This window comes from Periplaneta americana, chromosome 6 (assembly GCF_040183065.1).
Source record: "Periplaneta americana isolate PAMFEO1 chromosome 6, P.americana_PAMFEO1_priV1, whole genome shotgun sequence".
Taxonomy (NCBI): Eukaryota; Metazoa; Arthropoda; class Insecta; order Blattodea; family Blattidae; genus Periplaneta; species Periplaneta americana.
Window position 1 is genome coordinate 5445948 of NC_091122.1, and position 14162 is coordinate 5460109.

The window sequence follows — 14162 nt, forward strand, 5'->3', positions numbered from 1 at the left end:
TTTGAAGTTTGTGCACCAATGTTTTCTTAATCCAACAGGCTGCTTATTCATATACACAACCCTTCCTCTTTCCATACTTAGCTCTTGCTGCCGGCGCACGACGTCAAGGTCAGAAAAATGCGCTTGCTTTGACATCACTGGTCTATAACATTTTTTTCTAGTGTCTCCAGTTTCATGCACGTGCGACTACTTACAGCGAAGTTATACATTTTTATAATCATCGATACTTTCTGTGCACACCCTGTATAGTATTGTCTTTCAATAGTTACGATTCGACACCTCTCAAACAAGATTTCATTAGGTTCTGTCCTGGACTAAACTTGTACTGTTATTAATATTATCATTAAATTGTCTTCCTAACGGGGGGAGGTCTGGCTTACCATCCCGGATCCGCAATCCTACGCAGGATAAGATGCGAAATGTCAAATGCTACGTAACTGGTGGGCGATCGAGCCGGCAGGGGGTTCGGACTAGAGCCAGTTAACGAGGGCGGACAGAAAATACGGAATTGAATTTAAACTTCACCTCAGAGCTCTTACTGGTGGCTAAACCGCATGAGTTTGCACGAGAAAGCAAAGTAGAGCGACATTACAGGTTGGCAGAACTGAGTAACCATAGCAACTATTACACATGTCATCTGCGATGTGAGTTTTGTTAAATAATATACCTAGGTAATATAATATGATATAGTATAATATAATATAATTACTTACAAATAGCTTTTAAGGAACCCGCAGGTTCATTGCCGCCCTCACATAAGCCCGCCATCGGTCCCTATCCTGAGCAAGATTAATCCACTCTCCATCATCATATCCTACCTCCCTCAAATCCATTTTAATATTATCCTCCCATCTACATTTCGGCATCTCAAAAGGTCTTTTTCCCTCCGGTCTCTCAACTAACACTCTTTATGCATTTCTGAGTTCGCTCATACGTGCTACATGCCCTGCCCATCTCAAACGTCTGGATTTAATGTTCCTAATTATGTCAGGTGAAGAATACAATGCGTGCAGCTCTGTGTTGTGTAACTTTCTCCATTCTCCTGTAACTTCATCCTACTTAGCCCCAAATATTTTCCTAAGAACCTTATTCTGAAACACCCTTAATCTCTGTTCCACTCTCAGAGTGAGAGTCCAAGTTTCACAACCATACAGAACAACCGGTAGTATAACTGTTTTATAAATTCTAACTTTCAGATTTTTTGACAACATCCTAGATGACAAAAGCTTCTCAACCGAATAATAACAGGCATCTCCCATATTTATTCAGCGTTTAATTTCCTCCCGAGTATAATTTATATTTGTTACTGTTGCTCCAAGATATTTGAAATTTTCCACCTCTTCGAAAGATAAATCTCCAATTTTTATGTTTGCATTTCGTATAATATTCTGGTCACGAGACATAATCATATACTTTGTCTTTTCGGGATTTACTTCCAAACCTATCGCTTTACTTCCTTCAAGTAAAATTCCCGTGTTTTCCCTAATCGTTTGTAGATTTTCTCCTAATATATTCACGTCATCCGCATAGACAAGAAGCAGATGTAACCCGTTCAATTCCAAACCCTCTCTGTTATCCTGGACTTTCCTAATGGCATACTCTAGAGCAAAGTTAAAAAGTAAAGGTGATAGTGCATCTCCTTGCTTTAGCCCGCAGTGAATTGGAAACGCATCTGACAGAAACTGACCTATACGGACTCTGCTGTACGTTTCACTGAGACACATTTTAATTAATCGAACTAGTTTCTTTGAAATACCAAATTCAATAGGAATATTATATAAAATACTTCTCTCTTAACCGAGTCATATGCCTGTACTGCACTGTACCCTTATACTCCCATTTTTTCTCCACTATCGAATACAAAAAATCTGATCAATAGTCGATCTATTACGCCGAAAACCGCACTGATGATCCCCAATAATTTCATCTACATATGGAGCTAATCTTCTCAAAAGGATATTCGACAAAATTTTGTACGACGTCAACAAAAGTGATATTCCTCTAAAGTTACTACAGTTAGTCTTGTCCCCCTTCTTAAAAATAGGTACGATTATGGACTCCTTCCATTGTTCTGGTACAATTTCCTTTTCCCAAATAGCAAGTACAAGTTTATAAATTTCGCTAGGTAATACGCTTCCACCCTCTTGTATTAATTCTGCTGGAATTTGATCAATACCTGAAGACTTGTACTTTTTCAGATTTTCTATCGCAATTTCGACTTCAGAAAGAGTGGGTTCCGGTATAAATGGCTCAGTAGTTTGTATTTCAGTTTCGTCCCGATCATTTCTATTTGGCCTATGTACATTTAGTAGTTGCCCAAAATAGTTTTTCCATCTGTTTAGGATTGATGGAGAGTCTGCAAGCAAGTCACCATTCTCATCCTTGATCAAGTTTACCCTTGCCTGATATCCATTTTTAAATTCCTTTATACCCTTATATAAATCTCGAATGTTTTTATTCTTACTATTTGTTTTATCTCATTCAGTTTTTCTTTCAAGTAATCTCTCTTTTTATTCCTAAGCGTACGATTTGCTTCCCGTCTTTCATTGAAATATTTATCTCTATTCTCCTCAATTGGATCCATTAAAAATTTCAATTTTGCTTGTTTCCTTCTATCTACTGCAATGGAACAATCTTCATCAAACCATGGTTTCTTTTTCTTATTTTCATGATAACCTATGCTCTGCTCAGCTGCAATTTTGATATTATCTCGGATCGAATACCATAGCTATCACAAGAAAAGTAATTAAAGTAAATTTGCGAATACTAAATTAGACAGTAGAGCAAGTGGACAGCTTCAAATACTTGGGGTGTACTATAAGCAGTAACATGAGCTGCTGCCAGGAAGTCAAAAGGAGGATAGCAATAGCAAAAGAAGCTTTTAATAGAAAAAGGAGCATTTTCTGCGGAAGCCTGGAAAAAGAACTAATGAGGAGACTAGTGAAGTGCTTTGTGTGGAGTGTAGCATTGTATGGGGACATAAACATGGACATTACGACGAAGTGAAGAGAAGCGAATAGAAGCATTTGAAATGTGGATATGGAGAAAAATGGAGCGTGTGAAATGGACAGACAGAATAAGAAATGAAGCTGTGTTGGAAATAGTGGGTGAAGGAAGAATGATGCTGAAACTGATCAGGAAGAGAAAGAATTGGCTGGGTCACAGGCTAAGAGAAAAAAAGTGCCAATAGTCCGGGCCAGCTAACTTCATAGCCTAAGGGCGAAACCTAACCGTTTTCCCCCATTACTACATATGCTATTGGATTGTGGTGATTTTGTAGTTTGCAGGTTTAATTTTTCTTTTTGCACCTTCTTCGTTTCGAATTTCGATACAAACTACTACAAATGGTAGTGGTAACTGGTATGTTAGCAACTGAGACAAATGTTGTCGGTACAAGAGTTTCATGAAATTAAAATTGTACTAGATTTCTGAGCCGGTTACTGGAAGCTAGTGATATTTAAACACACTAATAATTAATTAATATTAGTATTAATATTAATACATAATACTTATTTTGTGTGTTGCGTTGTGGTTATAATTCAAGACTATAGTGAGGTAAGTTTTCGAAGTTAGTACTAATAATTTTATGTGGTCAAACAAAATACATTTTTAGGTTAGGTCTCGTGAATCAACTGTTTAGTCAAACCAATGAATTTCATATTGCCAGACAAAATACCTAAAATGTTGATCCCTTTCTCGTATAGTTTGCCTACGAAAATATGTTACAAATTATTGAATTATTTACAATAACCTTCCAACATAAATGTAAAGTACGATAAGTAAGTCATTCAGTACGTAGGATCGTGTGTTATCTGATAACAGTTGGCAACACTGACAAGACGGCAATTTTTTTCGTGTAGGAACTGTGATCCTCACTATACTGAAGGATGCACAGGAAGGAATGGTGAACGGGAGAAGAGTTCGGGGCAGAAGAAGATATCAGAAGATAGACAACATTAAGATATAATAATAATAATAATAATAATAATAATAATAATAATAATAATAATAATAATAAAAATGATGGTTTATTTTAGCTGGCAGAGTTAAGGCCGTAAGGCCTTCTCTTCCACTCAACCAGCAAAAAGTGTATATACATATGCATGAACTTACAAAGAAGTCAACAATTTGATTTAGATGAGAGTTACATGTATACAAGAGTTATTTACGAATTAAACAACAAAATACTATGAACTATTAATTAAACACTGAAATAAACTGTGTAGCAGAATTAAGCTAAAATACATAGAATGTTAATATATTTCAAATAATATTAGATAATAGAAAGAGATTATGAGACAATTTCGAAAATACAGCACAATCAGGATGATGTCTAAAAGAAAGAAGTAACAATGTAGTCAGTAATATTTTAAATCAGTATGATTGGAGTGAAATGCTAATAAGGTTATCTTTTAAGCTGTTCTTAAAGGTGTTTATTGTCTTGCAGCCCCTAATACTTTGTGACAAGGAATTCCATTGACGCGAGGTGGATATTGTAAAAGATGATTAATAACAAGATGTTCTATGAAGAGGTATACTTAGCGTGCCACAGATAAGTGATCTGGTATTTACGTCGTGGTTAGAGTATAGATAAGAGAAACGAGATGAAAGGTAATTTGGTGTTAAGGTGTGCAGAATTCGAAAGAGTAAAGACAAAGAGTGTAAAGTTCTGCGTTCTTTAAGTCGGAGCCACGAGAGACTTGCGAAGGACGGTGATATGTGATCATATCGTCGGATGTTGCACACGTATCTGACGCACATATTCTGAGCTCGCTGTAACTTGACTGACAGTTCAGAACTTAGGTCACTTAACAAAACGTCACAATAATCGAAGTGCGGCATTACTAGGGTTTGTACTAGGGTAAGTTTTAGTTGCCGAGGCAAGAAGTTTCTCAAGCGACTCAAACAGTGAATGGAGGAACAGATTTTTTTTATCGTTTCTTTAACTTGAAAATTCCAACTTAGATTATTATCAAAAAAGAAGCCAAGATTTTTTACGACAGATGAATAAGGGATTAGCGTGTTGTTAAGGGTAACAACTGAAAGATTACTGTTATTAAGGGAGTTAACTAAACGCTTATAATGGATCATACAGGAGACAAAGCGGAAGATGGGAAAATAGAAAAGACTGGAGAATGCTGGGTTTGCAGAGAAAGATATGTTCTCGGGCAGAAAACTATGGATGAATGATTTCTCAAATTTGTTTCTGAGAAAAAAAAATTGTAATAATGTTGGGCATAAAATTTTCAGGTCTTAGAAAGAGGGGCGCCAGATGGAAAAGGTTGGGAACGACTCCTCTAATACGTCAACACGTTTTGTTGACCTGTACGTATTTTTCGACCAGCCTGTAGTCGTTCCACCAACATCAGTTAAGCGTTAACGGAGCGTTAACCTGATGTGATTGATGTTGTGGACGCAGGCAGTCAGGCTGGAAGAATCTGATTTGATTAAGTGAACGGCGGGAACAGTTGACTGCGACTATTTCCGCCCACCTGCTCCCCGCGCTGCCGCACCAGGGACATCTGTTAGCTAAATATGGAACCACTACTCACGTGTGATGTGAAGTCAGACGAGGCTGAAAGAGTAGCTGCGCCCCCGGGTTCGATACAACATCCGGTGATACAGGCTACTACCAGAATGTTCGAGACGACCTGATCGTATCAGACTCGAGGTGGAAACGGCGAAAGTAGACTGAATTGTACAGGAGAAGATTTTTCAGATAAATATGCGGGGAGCAAGGACTGTTGACTACTTATTATTCTACTCCCAAATCGGTTTAGTTAGTTATATAGAGCTTTCATTTCGAAATTTCTCAGTCAAAATAACCAATTATTTAAATTGAAGGTAGGTAGATAGGTAGGTAGGTCGGTAGATGGATGGATGGATGGATGGATGGACGGACGGACGGACGGACGGACGGACGGACGGACGGACGGACGGACGGACGGACAGACAGACAGACAGACAGACAGACAGACAGACAGACAGACAGACAGACAGACAGACAGACAGACAGACAGATAGATAGATAGATAGATAGATAGATAGATAGGTAGATAGGTAGATAGGTAGATAGGTAGATAGGTAGATAGGTAGATATGTAGATATGTAGATATGTAGATATGTAGATATGTAGATAGACAGATAGACAGATAGATAGATAGATAGATAGATAGATAGATAGATAGATAGATAGATAGATAGATAGATATAGATAGATAGATAGATAGATAGATAGATAGATAGATAGATAGATAGATAGATAGATAGATAGATAGATAGATAGATAGATAGATAGATAGATATATAGATAGATAGATAGATAGATAGATAGGTAGGTAGGTAGGTAGATACATACATAGATAGATAGATAGATAGATAGATAGATAGATAGATAGATAGATAGATAGATAGATAGATAGATATATAGATAAATAAATTAATTAATACATAAATAAATAACAATAAATCAATTTAAACAAAAAACACGTTAATTGAGGTATTGAGGGGGAAGTCTGGAAGCAGGCTTAATTGCCTTTTATATTTCACCCCCACCTCTAGCCACCCCTATTTTGAAATTTGAAATGGCACCCCTATATTTTATACTTAAACGCGAAAGAGCATTCATTTATTTATACACCTCATTCATTTGTTTTCGCAGCTTTTTTTTATCGTCGCCTGGCAACCTGGATTGTTGTTATTGTTGATTAGAGTTGAAGAGAATAAAGCTACAAAAACTTGTTGAGCATTTCATGTAATAGTTGTGTTTGTGTATTAAATTATTTTAAAATGGTGTATACCCTTCAAGAGAGAACATAAATCATCCTTATGGATTAAATTTAGGAAATTACACAAAATAAGCTGTGTTTACAACCTAAAATCAACTGATAATAACAAAAATACAGGTTGTCAGGCAACGATAGAAAACAAGAGATGCGAAAACAAATGAATGAGGTGTATAAACAATTGAATACTCTTTCACATTTAAGTATAAAAATATAGGAGTGCCATTTGAAAATTCAAAGTGAGGGAGACTGGGGTGGGGGTAAAATCTAAAATGCAATTGAGCCTGATTTCAGATTTCCCCTTCAATATCTAGACATGTTTTTTGTTTAAATTGAATTCAATTTAAATAATTAGTTATTTGGATTGGGAAGTTTCGAAATGAAAGCCCTGTATAGCACCAAGTCGAGCAAAATGTCAATTAAGGGAGACAATCCTGGTTGAAAAGATTTTCTAACCAATTTACACCATATTTTCAATGCTAATTAGAACGTATAAAAGAAAAACACCAACCAAATTTGAAGTGATTTCTCTACATAGCTTTGTATTTATTGTAAATAAAAATATTTGAGTAATTTTGAAAAGTACCAACGTCCTATTTTTTTAATTACTACCCTGATTTTTTTTAACATCCTCATATGAAAAAAACGTATTCTGTAGGTTTTTTCTTTTGTACAGATTTAATTTGGAAGAAATTAGCCTACATACGACATGAACTATTTTCAATTAACATTTCACGCTTTTTCACATTTTGACACAAAAAATTTAAATAACGCATATTTTTTACACAACACAACATGCACAGTGAGCTGTAAGTAATGGCATTAATTCCAGGGGGTTATTCTTTGAGATACTTCGAACAAAAAAGTTTAGTACAATTTTACCCGCTTTCGCTTCCTTATCGAGAGAGGAAAAAAGTTTTATATGAAACATTTCATTGAGTGTTTTGGGAAAACCATTGATTGTATTCTCAATATACTTACTTATTTACTTACTTACTTACTTACTTACTGGCTTTTAAGGAACCCGGAGGTTCATTGCCGCCCTCACATAAGCCCGCCATTGGTCCCTATCCTGAGCAAGATCAATCCATTCTCTATCATCATATCCCACCTCCCTCAAATCCATTTTAATATTATCTTCCCATCTACGTCTCGGTCTCCCTAAAGGTCCTTTTCCCTCCGACCTCCCAACTAACATTCTATATGCATTTTTGGATTCGCCCATACGTGCTACATGCCCTGCCCATCTCAAACGTCTGGATTTAATGTTCCTAATTATGTCAGGTGAAGAATACAATGCGTGCAGTTCTGCGTTGTGTAACTTTCTCCATTCTCCTGTAACTTCATCCCTCTTAGCCCCAAATATTTTCCTAAGAATCTTATTCTCAAACACCCTTAACCTATGTTCCTCTCTCAGAGTGAGAGTCCAAGTTTGACAACCATACAGAACAACCGGTAATATAACTGTTTTATAAATTCTAACTTCCAGATTTTTCGATAGCGGACTGGATGATAAAAGTTTCTCAACCGAATAATAACAGGCATTTCCCATATTTATTCTGTGTTTAATTCCCTCCCGAGTATCATTTATATTTGTTACTGTTGCTCCCAGGTATTTGAATTTTCCCACCTCTGAAAAGATAAATTTCCAATTTTTATATTTCCATTTCGTGCTATGTTCTGGTCACGAGACATAATCATATACTTTGTCTTTTCGGGATTTACTTCCAAACCTATCTCTTTACTTGCTTCCAGTAAAATTCCCGTGTTTTCCCTAATCGTTTGGGGATTTTCTCCTAACATATTCACGTCATCCGCATAGACAAGCAGCTGATGTAACCCGTTCAATTCCAAACCCTGTCTGTTATTCTGGACTTTCCTAATGGCATACTCTACAGCAAAGTTAAAAAGTAAAGGTGATAGTACATCTCCCACAGTGAATTGGAAACGCATCTGTATTCTCAATATGCTTAGTCAATTTAAAACAGCATTCTATTATGATAATAAAATATTGAAAAAATTTGCAGAAATTGTTCGGATTTACATTTGTTCGTAATTAAATTTGTTCGGATCAAATTTCTGCACATTTAAAGAACAAAACTAAAATTCTTTCAATTATTCATTTTCATAATAGACTGCTGTCTTACAATTATATTATATTATATTATATTATATTATATAATATTACTTAATAAAAAAATGAGCATCTTCTGAGGACCTCTGGAAAAAGAACTAAAGAACATATCGAGATTTGTGTATAATGTTGGTACATGGTGAAATAAATATTTCAAAGCGTTTATCGAAAAAAAAAAAATATATATATATATTTTGAGTAGAAACAGGAGATTCTTTTCTTTTTCTGTGCAATAAATTGCGAAAAAAATGTAGTTTATATTGGCCTGCTATAGGCTACCTTTTTCCTTTTCTTCTCACACTGAAAATTATTATTTTATATTGCTAAAACATGTACCTATAGTATTACTATATTGTAAATTGGAAAATGTAATATTAAGCAATTATTTAATTATCCTCTGTACTAGAAATGCACTGTATATAGCCTACCTGTAAACGTGAAAACTTATTTTGTACTCTATTGTGATTGCTTTTATCATCTACTCTGCTGTCAAAAAATCTGAAAGTTAGAATTTATAAAACAGTTATATTACCGGTTGTTCTATATGGCTTTGAAACTTGGACTCTCACTCTGAGAGAGGAACATAGTTTAAGGGTGTTTGAGAATAAGGTGCTTAGGAAAATATTTGGGGCTAAAAGGGATGACGTTGCAGGATAATGGAGAAAGTTACACAACGCAGAACTGCACGCATTGTATTCTTCACCTGACATAATTAGGAACATTAAATCCAGACGTTTGAGATGGGCAGGGCATGTAGTACGTATGGGCGAATCCAGAAATGCATATAGAGTGTTAGTTGGGAGGCCGGAGGGGAAAAGACCTTTGGGGAGGCCGAGACGTAGATGGGAAGATAATATTAAAATGGATTTAAGGGAGGTGGGATATGATGATAGAGACTGGATTAATCTTGTTCAGGATAGGGACCTATGGCGGGCTTATGTAAGGGCGGCAATGAACCTCCGGGTTCCTTAAAAGCCAGTAAGTAAGTAAGTAAGAAAGTAAGTAAATAAGTAAGAAAGTAAGTAAGCAAGAATGTAAGAAAGTAAGAATGTAAGTGAGTAAGAAAGTAAGTAAGTAAGAAAGTAAGTGAGTAAGAAAGTAAGTAAGTAAGAAAGTAAGTAAGTAAGAAAGTAAGTAAGAAAGTAAGTAAGAAAGTAAGTAAGTAAGATAGTAAGTAAGTAAGAAAGTAAGTAAGTAAGAAAGTAAGTAAGTAAGAAAGTAAGTAAGAAAGTAAGTAAGAAAGTAAGTAAGAAAGTAAGTGAGTAAGTAAGTAAGTAAGAAAGTAAGTGAGTAAGAAAGTAAGTAAGTAAGAAAGTAAGTAAGTAAGAAAGTAAGTAAGTAAGAAAGTAAGTAAGAAAGTAATAAGTAAGTAAGAAAGTGAGTAAGAAAGTAAGTAAGTAAGAAAGTCAGTAAGTAAGAAAGTAAGTAAATAAGAAAGTAAGTAAGAAAGTAAGTAAGAAAGTAAGTAAGTAAGAAAGTAAGTGAGTAAGAAAGTAAGTAAGTAAGAAAGTAAGTAAGTAAGAAAGTAAGTGAGTAAGAAAGTAAGTAAGTAAGAAAGTAAGTGAGTAAGAAAGTAAGTGAGTAAGAAAGTAAGTGAGTAAGAAAGTAAGTGAGTAAGAAAGTAAGTAAGTAAGAAAGTAAGTAAGAAAGTAAGTAAGTAAGACAGTAAGTAAGTAAGACAGTAAGTAAGTAAGAAAGTAAGTGAGTAAGAAAGTAAGTAAGTGAGTAAGAAAGTAAGTAAGTAAGAAAGTAAGTAAGAAAGTAAGTAAGTAAGACAGTAAGTAAGTAAGAAAGTAAGTGAGTAAGAAAGTAAGTAAGAAAGTAAGTAAGTAAGAAAGTAAGTGAGTAAGAAAGTAAGTAAGTAAGAAAGTAAGTAAGAAAGTAAGTAAGTAAGAAAGTAAGTAAGTAAGAAAGTAAGTAAGTAAGTAAGACAGTAAGTGAGTAAGAAAGTAAGTAAGTAAGAAAGTAATAAGTAAGAAAGTAAGTGGGTAAGAAAGTAAGTATTGTTATCGAATGCTTACATGCAAAGGCAAGCAGTAACTCCCTCTCCCATTCCCATCGATCTACACAACACAGTCGTCCGTGCGTTCGTAACTTCATGATTATATCTAAGTACGTAAACATTGGCTATCTACTATATCGCCGGAGCAGTGTATCAATCAAAGCATCATGACTTTAAAGGTAACTACTATTTCTCTAAAAAAACAATGTTGAGAAAATGACAATTACGAATAACCGAAATGAAAGATATTGAGTAGACTCCTTACCTGTCCAATAGAATCCATCAGCCGATACTGGTTCAGCTGGATGTAATCCCCGGACTTGCCCCTGCTGACTTGCTTGCTTTCTTTCAGAGGCGATCTCTTCCTCAGCGCTCTGGGTGAAGAACTGGGAGATCCGTACGGCGAGAATGGGTAATTTGGGTAGATGGGTCTGCAGGGTTCAACTCCGAGACTCCGAGACTGCAAGAAAAACTTATGCTGAGCCGAATTCACCGCTACTCTATCAGGCACATCTTCTGAAGGTTTGGAGGCTTCTCCTTGTATGATCACAGGCGGTATCACTGATTCGGATAGCGTTCTCGAAAATTCTGCGGGAACTGTCTTGCCCGAAACTACCGAACGTGAGCTACTTGTTACAGTATCGGAAGGTTTGTGCGATTTGGCACTGGAAGGTGTCGAACTGGGGAGTCCACTTTGAGAGTCACTTTGTGCTTGCGCAATTGTTGTTGAGCTCTCTTCAGTAACAGGTACAGATCCTTGTTGCAAGATGTCACTCCTTGGGGAAGTAGCGTTTTGTGTTTCTTCATCGGTTGATGTAGGTTTCAAATCAAGACTCGAAGAATTTGGCACTTCCTCAGCTTGTCTGGGAGTATCTTGCAAATGACTACTAGACGATGCTAAACTATTATTTACTTCGGCATTGGAAATCTCTGTAACACTTTTCAGATCCTTCTTGGAAGTTCTTGAGATATTTTCAGTCCTGTCAAGTTCTGAGACGCTTGTAAGCTGTCCATTTTGTACCTGTTCGCCAGAAGATGCTACTGAGATTTTGGAAGAAGTTGAATTTTGGGACTGTTTCACGGAATTTTGCAGAGAGTGTCTGACAGCGGGGATAGGTGGTACACGAAGTGGTTCCTCACCGGTGAGTACTCCACTCTGGACTTTTCCAGGAATCGTTGATCCGGATTGTTCCGGTTTTACAGGAGACCTTGAATTTTGATTCCACTCTGGTGTTGTTGGTGGTGCTGAGGTTCTTCTTGACTCCGGCTTCTTGACAGGTGTAGAGGTCTGCTTCTTGGAAGCCGATGAAGCACTTTGTGCCTGACGAGTGCCAGTGGTCGGTTCACAGTGCTTGGAAGGAGGCGGGCAAGGCGTTGCGGCAGATAGAGGATCTGAGGCACTGGCTGCAGGGGACAAGGAGGCACTACTGGCGATAGCTGCAGAAGGCTTCGACGAGCTGGCGGAAGAAGATGACGGCGAAGGCACTGGCCCGGTGACGTGGTGAGGTCTGGGTATCTCCACTCCGGAAGACACGACGGCTGGTTTGCTATCACCAGTCCTGGGTGGTGGCAGGGAAGGGGGTGGCGCGGCGTTGCCTAGCAACGCCTCGTGTGCTATCCGTCTGTCCGACGGGGAAGGGGTGGATGAAGTGGTAACGGTGTGCTGCTGTTGTTGGTTGGTCATGGTGATGTACGGAAGGGGGCCGTGGTTGCTACTGGACGGTTTGCTAAGGGCCGTGGTGATAGTGTCGTCGCCCTGGTGGTGCAGGCTGTTTCCTTCCTCTTCGTTTCTGTTTCTGCTACTGGTACCAGGGACTGCAGAACCATGCTGACTTACTGACCCTGGACCAGAGATCAGGTCTTCTTCCACAGCGGCATGTCTGCAACAAAGAGATGCCAAACTTAATTACAGGCAGAAGTTCTCAATAAAAAGCTACGCTATACGAAACTCCTAACTGAATGAAAATATGGTACATATTTTTCCTAAAATAACTAGAGATAGAGATACAGATATTAACATAATATACATTTTGTGCGAGATCGTGCGCATTTGCTTGCTTTCCGCACAAAACCAATACGCGGTAAGGTGAAATACCACATTCAGTATTCCCAACGTAACACACATAACAATTTCCCTATTCTTACCGTTTAAGCGTCATATTCATTTTACTGCTTTAGGCTTTTAACATATTATTTTTAAAGACGTTCAATACAGTAATAATTATAAATTGGAAACTTACCACTGCAATTTCACCTAAATTGCACTGTTAATTATTGTTTTTTAAATATTTGCAAAAATTAAGTAAACTCTGCAACACCACAAAAGTTACTGCATTTGTAATGCAAGTAACATTAAGGAAGCCGTGAAAAAATCAACAAGATTCCAGACTCATCATAGACTGGGGGGAAAAAAAGACAGACGTATATCACGGCCTGCTGCAGTATAGTAAACACAGAAAACATTTTATAGGAACAATGTTGAAGATAGATATATTTGTTTTCCAAAGTTGCCGTCATTGAAAAGAAACCAACATGGAGATTTCATTGCAACTAATTAGAAATTACTCTTTCAGGTATGTAATAAACGATCTTCGCACAAAATAATGTACGATACACGAGCGGTATGTTTGTTTTCATGTTCTCGGAAATTAAAAAAGCTCAACTGCGTTTCGTTTTTTCAATCTTTCGCTCGAACATGAAAACGTCAACATACCGCTCTTGTAACGTATATTACTATTATCATGAGGATTGTCAGACTTATGTTATATTCCACACAATGTCGAAAAATTTTACTGATGCTTTGAATGTATTATTTTGAACAGAAGTTCTGATACTCTCCTTCATATTCAAGGTTTTCTTATCATTAGTATAGACATTAACATTTTTATTCGAAAAAATAATGAGAGACAGGTAGACAGAAATACTGTATGCGAAAAGAGACAAGACATTCATAGGCACATAATTAAGCTATATGTAGGTAAGAACATACGCGCTGACAGACACAAAAAGGAACGGCCAGACAGACTGAGACAAATCAGTTTAGGATTAAGCTGATTATATTATATTAGGATAGGATAGATTATGTTAGAAAAGATTTGATTAAGATAGAATAGATTAGGTTAGAATAGTATAGGATAGATTAGATTAGTTAGATTAGAATATATATATAGATATATTAGACAGACAGATAGATTAGACATACAGATATATAGAATAGACAGATAGATAGACAGACATAGGT

General features: G+C 36.7%; 1 protein-coding gene across 9 annotated transcripts in view; it reads right to left on the reverse strand.

The window, feature by feature from the left end:
- Positions 1–14162, reverse strand: part of LOC138700916 (uncharacterized) — a 644305-nt gene that overhangs the window by 77139 nt on the left and 553004 nt on the right. For all 9 annotated transcript variants that reach the window (XR_011332411.1, XM_069827336.1, XM_069827338.1 and 6 more), the window contains one exon: positions 11187–12801. Coding sequence is in view for 8 of the 9 variants with exons in the window: in XM_069827336.1 (XP_069683437.1) it covers positions 11187–12801 (1615 nt within the window). In the remaining variant the exon portion in view is untranslated. The remainder of the gene's footprint in view (positions 1–11186; positions 12802–14162) is intronic.